Source organism: Lactuca serriola, chromosome 2 (assembly GCF_051521515.1).
Source record: "Lactuca serriola cultivar US96UC23 chromosome 2, Lser_US96UC23_V15, whole genome shotgun sequence".
Classification (NCBI taxonomy): domain Eukaryota; kingdom Viridiplantae; phylum Streptophyta; class Magnoliopsida; order Asterales; family Asteraceae; genus Lactuca; species Lactuca serriola.
In genome coordinates this window covers 209,602,920-209,609,404 of record NC_136409.1, presented here as the reverse complement: position 1 = coordinate 209,609,404, position 6,485 = coordinate 209,602,920, and the positions used below count along the sequence as shown (strand labels likewise).

The 6,485-nt window shown below is 35.7% G+C and overlaps 2 protein-coding genes across 3 annotated transcripts; one reads left to right on the top strand and one right to left on the bottom strand.

Moving 5' to 3' along the window:
* Positions 1-404: 404 nt before the first annotated feature.
* LOC145088347 (uncharacterized) lies at positions 405-2,867 on the top strand. 2 transcript variants are annotated; one of them, XM_079026626.1, is made up of 8 exons: positions 405-622; positions 708-927; positions 1,062-1,455; positions 1,566-1,703; positions 1,911-2,070; positions 2,142-2,292; positions 2,359-2,505; positions 2,574-2,867. In XM_079026626.1, exons 1-8 carry the CDS (start codon positions 477-479, stop codon positions 2,769-2,771), a joined length of 1,554 nt encoding a protein of 517 aa, XP_078882752.1. In that variant the 5' UTR covers positions 405-476; the 3' UTR covers positions 2,772-2,867. The 2 variants fall into 2 exon arrangements, with proteins under 2 accessions (XP_078882752.1, XP_078882753.1); XM_079026627.1 differs by having other exon boundaries at positions 407-622; positions 711-927.
* LOC145088349 (V-type proton ATPase subunit G 1-like) lies at positions 2,751-3,491 on the bottom strand. Its single transcript, XM_079026628.1, has 3 exons — positions 3,392-3,491; positions 3,144-3,244; positions 2,751-3,056 (listed from the first exon to the last, which is right to left on the bottom strand). Exons 1-3 carry the CDS (start codon positions 3,480-3,482, stop codon positions 2,913-2,915), a joined length of 336 nt encoding a protein of 111 aa, XP_078882754.1. The 5' UTR covers positions 3,483-3,491; the 3' UTR covers positions 2,751-2,912.
* Between the last annotated feature and the right edge of the window lie 2,994 nt (positions 3,492-6,485).

The window sequence follows — 6,485 nt, the reverse complement described above, 5'->3', positions numbered from 1 at the left end:
TTTGAGTAGTCCATCACTAGTACTAACTTTTCCCATGTCACCTTCAAGCATATGTTGATTAGTAAATAGGTATTGTAAATCTTATATGTGTGTTATTCTCCAACAACTTTGTAAGAATGAGAAAAAGAATAATATGGGTTGGGATGGGTAGGGTTAAGTATGAATTCAATCTTCTTTTTATTAAAATTATTAAACTTTAAAATAAATAGGAAAACGTGTAAATAAAACAAACCAAAATGGAAAGTGAGATATTTCAGTTTGAAGAGAGATCAAATTCACAATGAATAATTGTCATAAGGGCATTATATGCAAAATTTGAGCTTTATGGACTCGAACCCCAACAAAATGACAAAAACAAGGACCAAATTTGTAGTTTTCTTAAAATTAGACTACATTCAGAGATTCCCTCCCAGATATTTGGCAAAAGCTGCATCTCCGTCTTCTATCCTCCCTTCCACAGTTCCACTGAGTGTGTTATGAAGATTCAGTATATTCCTTCATCTTCCTATTTCCATCAGATCAAACCCAACCCCCATAAAAACCCTAAAACAAATCCATCATGGACTTCACGATTTCATCAAACACGTAATTCAACACCATTCTGCTCCTACAGATCCAATACGTATGTTGGAATCCTCTCTCTGTGATATGTGCGAAACAATGTTTTTTTTTCTTCCTTAATTTCTGGTTCTTGTTTTCTCGATCAGCAGTTACTATTACGCATATACGACATGTCAACTGCAAGGAGAGGATTCACAATTCAAAAGAATTTCAAAGAAACAGAGTAAAGGGGATGATCCCAGTCCCAGTCTTCCGATTACAGTTTCCGGCAGGAAAAAGGGTTCTGTTGCCGGTGCAGTAGCTCTAATAATTGGTACAAGTATCGGGTCGGGGATCCTTGCTCTACCACAGAAAACTTCTCCTGCGGTAAGAGACTTCCATAGTTGCATTAACGAGATCCCGGATGCAGATGCTTTCCGGTGACCCTTTTACATACAACACAGTTTTGAAACCAGATCTTAAATCGTACTTCATTAGTTTTTCAATACTCTAAAATACAGGGGTTGATTCCAAGCTCAATATCTTTGAGTTTGTGTTGGGGATTCCTGTTGATTGAAGCATTGTTACTAGTCGAAATCAATGTGGGACTTCTTAAAAAGAAGAAAAACGTAGTGAAGAATGAGAATGAGTTGGAAGTGATCTCCATTAGAACCATGGCTCAAGAGACATTAGGTGAATTGGGTGGAACCATAGCCACGTTGACCTATGTGTTCTTGGGGTACACATCCATGATTGCTTATGCTTCAAAATCCGGCGAAATCCTTCACCATCTGGTCAGGATTCCAGAATCAGTTTCCGGGGTTTTCTTCACCATGCTCTTTGCAATTCTCATTTCCATTGGAGGAACACGAACAACAGATCAAGTGAATCAAGTGCTAACAATCTCAATGATAGGTATTCTTATTATTCTCTTCAGAAATCTTGAATATGCCACGTAAGCAACTTCTCACTCACTGCTTCTGTATCTAAATATCTATATATGATGTGCTACAAATACAATGTAGGGTTGTTAGTAGCAATCGAGGTTCTAGCGATCTTGTTTGGAGGGTGGTCGGGATTTGAAGGCAATGGTGATTGGACAAAAGTTCCATCAACTATTCCTGTGATGATATTTTCTTTGGTTTATCATGATTTAGCTCCTGGTAATGATCAACTTTTCTTGTCTGTTTTGACTTTTGACTATTTTTTTGCTTTACCTCAAGTCAACTCTACATGTTTTTACTTCAAATTTTAATGGGTGTTTCAACTTATCCCAGTAACTTACTAACTCCTGTCAACTCTCCATGTCTTTGACCATGTAATTTCGTGTATTATGATGAAATCTTGATGGGTGTTTTGACTATTTTCAGTTCTTTGTGCTTATTTGGATGGTGATATTGAACGCATAAGGACTTCAGTTATTCTTGGTAGTATTGTACCTTTGGTAGGACTCTTGGTTTGGAACGCGATAGCTCTTGGTCTCTCGAGTCAAACTGAGCCCCTCATCGACCCAGTTGAGTTGCTCATGAGGTCTCTCTCTCACACACATACACACACTCTTGACTAAATTCGTTTATATGATCTCAAATTTATAAACTCAGGCAAAAATGGGATGGAGTTGAGGTCATGGTAGAGGCATTTTCACTTCTAGCAGTTGGGACATCAATAATAGGAACCCTCCTAAGCTTCTCTCAGTTCTTCAAAGAGCAAATAGTCAACAATTTGACTTGGAATACTTCTTCTTCAACACAGGCAAACTCAACTCTATTCCCAAACACAGTCATGATTTTTAAGCTAAGATCTTGATTTCTCTTGCAGAAATCAAGAACAAAGTTGAGTTGGTTAGTGGGAAAGTGGTGGAAAAACAACAGAACCGGTTTCACAGCCACAGCTATGGTTGTTGCTCCATCTCTTTTCGTGTCTACTACTGTTCCAGACGTGTTCTCTTCTGCTACAGACATTGCTGTAAGCTTTATGTTTGTGTTTTTGAAGGTGCTCCAACTCTATCTTTTTAATTGATGTTATCCAAACAGGGAGGCTACTGCATGACAATGTTGTATGGAGTACTTCCACCAGCTATGGCATGGGCTATGCATGATGATGATGATGATGATGATAAAGGAATATCAAGAACAAGGCCAGTCATACTTGCGATTGGACTATTTGCTTGTGGATTCATAATGGAACAAATGTTTATTGATCTATCAATCTGGTGGAATCATAGTGTATAAAAAGTATGCAACCATAGCATAGTTTCAAATACAAGTTGTAAATGTAAAATCTCAGTCCATAATGAAAACAATTAATGTTACACAAGCAAAAAAAGATTGAATTTTTGTTCAAGAACACATACTGCAAACTTCATTACTTCATTAGTATTTTACGGAGGTGATATGCTTCAGAAGCATCTCAACAACATCAAGTGAAATCCTATCGGCTTCTGTTTGGAGGTGTTGAATCTTTTCATCTGTTTCCTTCTCCAGACGTTTCACATTTGCACCCGAGTCTCCACTTGACTGTTTGTTTCCCATGAGTTTAAAAAAAAAAATGGTTGTTTTTGGTGTTAAATGAATGCTTGTTTTGGGATTTTAAGTGTGGCTTACCTCAGTGAGTTTTCTTTGATAATCAGCTTCCATTTGAGCACGAAATTCAGTCACCTCCCTCTCAGCCTCTTCTTTGGCTTGTTTTAGTCTAGCCAACTTTGCTGAAAACAGATCAAAAATTACATCTCATGGTGTTTGTTCTAGAATCAAAGCTCTATTTTGACTTTTGAATTTTGAAGTCAAACTAGTAGTTAACAACAATGATCTCAATCAAGGAAAATGGTGAAAAGAAACCAGAAAATACAGACCATTTCGGGCAGCATTCACGATTTGTTGAGCTTCTTGCTCTGCTGTTAACAGAAGTTGGATTCCATTTTGGCCCCTGTTCCCACCATCCATATTTGCTAATAATCTCTACACTACACACCAAGAAAGTGCGACATTAGATTAACGTAAAATTACAAAACTATCCCTAACTTTAATCAATTTGTTGCAGATATTCAACCCATCAAAATCGGGTTAAAACCAATCAAACATATTCAACCCATCATCAAAGAATACCACCAGATAAATCATCACAAATCCTGTTAGCTAGAAGAAAACTTACATAATTGATGAGTTCTTTTTAATTGATCAAACCCATGATCCAGTTACTTCTAAGTTCTACGAAATCATTGATGAACAAGCTCGCTTGACAAATGTAAGTAACCAAATTATATTCTATCGTTTAAAAGAAGTATCATCAAACCCGATCCAAAATATGGTTAAACCGATAGGGATTTAGACATATTAGCCACACAAATCGAACTATAAAGGATATAATTAACAATCTGTATGTTCTAATATTCAACTGTTATCGCACTAAATTGATATGAACTACCAAGAAATCAGGGTAAGATACGTTTATCGTAGATTAAAACCCAGATCAAGCAATATTACTAATATTCAGAACTTAAGATCATGAACAGAGACAGCAAGCAATGTTGATCCACAAAGCAAAAAAACAAAGAAGGTGAAAGATTTCGCGAAAACATAGAGAAAGAAGGTGCGAGAAGATACCTAACAAAGGGAAGATTGGCGTAATGATTTGACGATGGTAATGAGGAGAAGTCGATGACGGAGATCTTGTTTGCTATTTGACCTTTGGGAGAGTTTTGATCTAATAGAGTTTAGACTCAAGTTGGACTCCTCTTTCTTTCCCCTTTTTTATTCCCCAAAATTAGAAAATTTACCAACCAATTGACCTATTAACGAATTTAACTTCACTTCCAAAGTCTTTTTCAGAGTTTTATTTAAGGAGATATGGATGGATATGATTGGAAAATTAGGGATAACTAAGAAAAAAATCGTGTTCTTGAATTTTATTGACAGAAGAAAAGTGAGTGGAATTTCCAAATTTGATGGATTTTGGAAGAAAGTGTGGGAAAGAAAAAATTTTAAGTTTATTTTCTTTTTCCTTCCGAACACAAAAATTTAAAATTTTTCTTTCATTTTCATCGAATTCAGGAATACGGAATAAAGAAATTTTTTCTAACCATCCCTTTCTTTCTATTAATATTTTTCTTTCATTTTCTTTATTGAATTAAAAAAATAAAAATAAAAATAAACTTAGAAACAAGATGCTAGGGTAATTGTTTACGTGGAATTTTATCTTCGAAAAACTATCTTTAATCACAAATTTTCAGATATAATAACCTCATGATTTAGTAAAAATCATCTTAAGTTATTGGTAACAATTTTTTAATATAATAATAGTGAGCCTATTAATATATACAATTTAAAATTAACGAAAATCAAACGTGAAGATTGAGATATAGTTCTTTCAATAACTAAGTTAATTATAATTTTGACTCGTAGTGCTTAAAAAGTTTGTCTTAAAAACCTAATATACACAATAAAAAAAATGATAAAAACATGGCATCTAAAAGTCTAAAGCATGTGTGGTGTTATAGTTTTTATATGTAGTAGAAGTAATTTTTTTGTTTGTGCATGATATATATATATATATATATATATATATATATATATATATATATATATATATATATATATATATATATATATATATATATATATATATATATATATATAGAGAGAGAGAGAGAGAGAGAGAGAGAGAGACTTGAATTTAAAGTCGTATATCGTCTTGATTTGAGTGTAATAGTTCATGTAAATGAGTCACCAATGGTCATGTTAGGGACCTTATTATCTAATGGAATTGCTCGTCTTTATTGACCCGTAATATGATTTCAAGATGCTCCCATATTTGTAGTATGGTGACATTTTTAAAATATTTGGAGGAGGGGCTATGTGTTGGGAAAATTAGGGTTTGCGGTGGAGATTTGGATACCAGCTTGGAACGTGATATCACTTTCCGAACTGATATTTCTACCCTATGTCTGGGTTACAAGAAATTCAACATAGAATAATCCAAGCGAACACCTGCGTTTTTAGGCACAGAAAACGTAAGCTATTATGCTAAAAGGTTCTGTGAATGTGTGATGAAAAACGAGAGCTAAAAACGTCCGTCTTCTGGAAAGGAAGAGTTGTTTATATACTAAACACGATTAGGGTTTCATTAGGGTTGGGCCGTCATTACTTGCTTAGGAAGCAAGTAATATTAATCTGGATTAGGGTTACCAAAAACGAATGAGTTTTGGTAGTTTTACAATAATCAACCTCAAGAAATTGAATTTTTCATTATGTTCCCACATACAAAATTCGGTGAGGTTTTGGGGCGCTGCCCCAAACCCTGCGGGGGCCCAGCCAGGGGCTCTGCCCCTTGGACCCCGCTAGGGGCGCTGCGCCTAAACCCCGCCAAAGGGGCGCTGCCCCTTTGGAAACCCCGGACCCCCGACTAGTCGTCGAACCGGCTTCTGGCTCGATCTTATACATGTGTGCACTCCGTACAAACCCGTACATGTATTAGAGTACAAATCATGAAACCCCTTAGCTCACATGTTAGTTTCGGTTACTTAAAATGACATGGTGACACTAAAATCACCAACACTATGAAACTGCACCGTAGATCTACATTTTGACAATGGAATCGATATGACTCCATGCAGTATCGTTTGAAATTATTGGAGCTTTGTCATTGGGTTCATCATAACCGAAAACGCCAAGCCCATTGAAAAGGGTTTCAAACAATTTGCGATATGCATCGTAATTAAGGTGCTCTAAGTCAAGAATGAGAGGAATCGAGGCTTTAATATTTGTGATGTATATGTCTTTTCTGAAGCAGTCGGGGTAGCCATGGATCTTTAGCAATGATGTAGGAGAACGAAGGACGAAAAAAAGATGGTCGGTGTGATGGATAGGGTTGAAAATGAAAAAGAAAATATGATTATAGAAGATAGTTGAGTGTAACGACTACATTTTTCGTTAGACAAATCATCCTCA

What these genes read in the sequence shown, in the direction of transcription:
- LOC145088347 (XM_079026626.1), top strand. Translation starts at nt 477, where the DNA reads ATGAAGATTCAGTATATTCCTTCATCTTCCTATTTCCATCAGATCAAA. An exon ending in CCAGTTGAGTTGCTCATGAG is followed by an intron (nt 2,071 to 2,141) that starts GTCTCTCTCTCA and finishes TTATAAACTCAG; the next exon opens with GCAAAAATGGGATGGAGTTG. An exon ending in CTTCTGCTACAGACATTGCT is followed by an intron (nt 2,506 to 2,573) that starts GTAAGCTTTATG and finishes TTATCCAAACAG; the next exon opens with GGAGGCTACTGCATGACAAT.
- LOC145088349 (XM_079026628.1), bottom strand. Translation starts at nt 3,482, where the DNA reads ATGGATGGTGGGAACAGGGGCCAAAATGGAATCCAACTTCTGTTAACA. An exon ending in CGTGAATGCTGCCCGAAATG is followed by an intron (nt 3,245 to 3,391) that starts GTCTGTATTTTC and finishes ATCTGTTTTCAG; the next exon opens with CAAAGTTGGCTAGACTAAAA. An exon ending in ATCAAAGAAAACTCACTGAG is followed by an intron (nt 3,057 to 3,143) that starts GTAAGCCACACT and finishes GGAAACAAACAG; the next exon opens with TCAAGTGGAGACTCGGGTGC.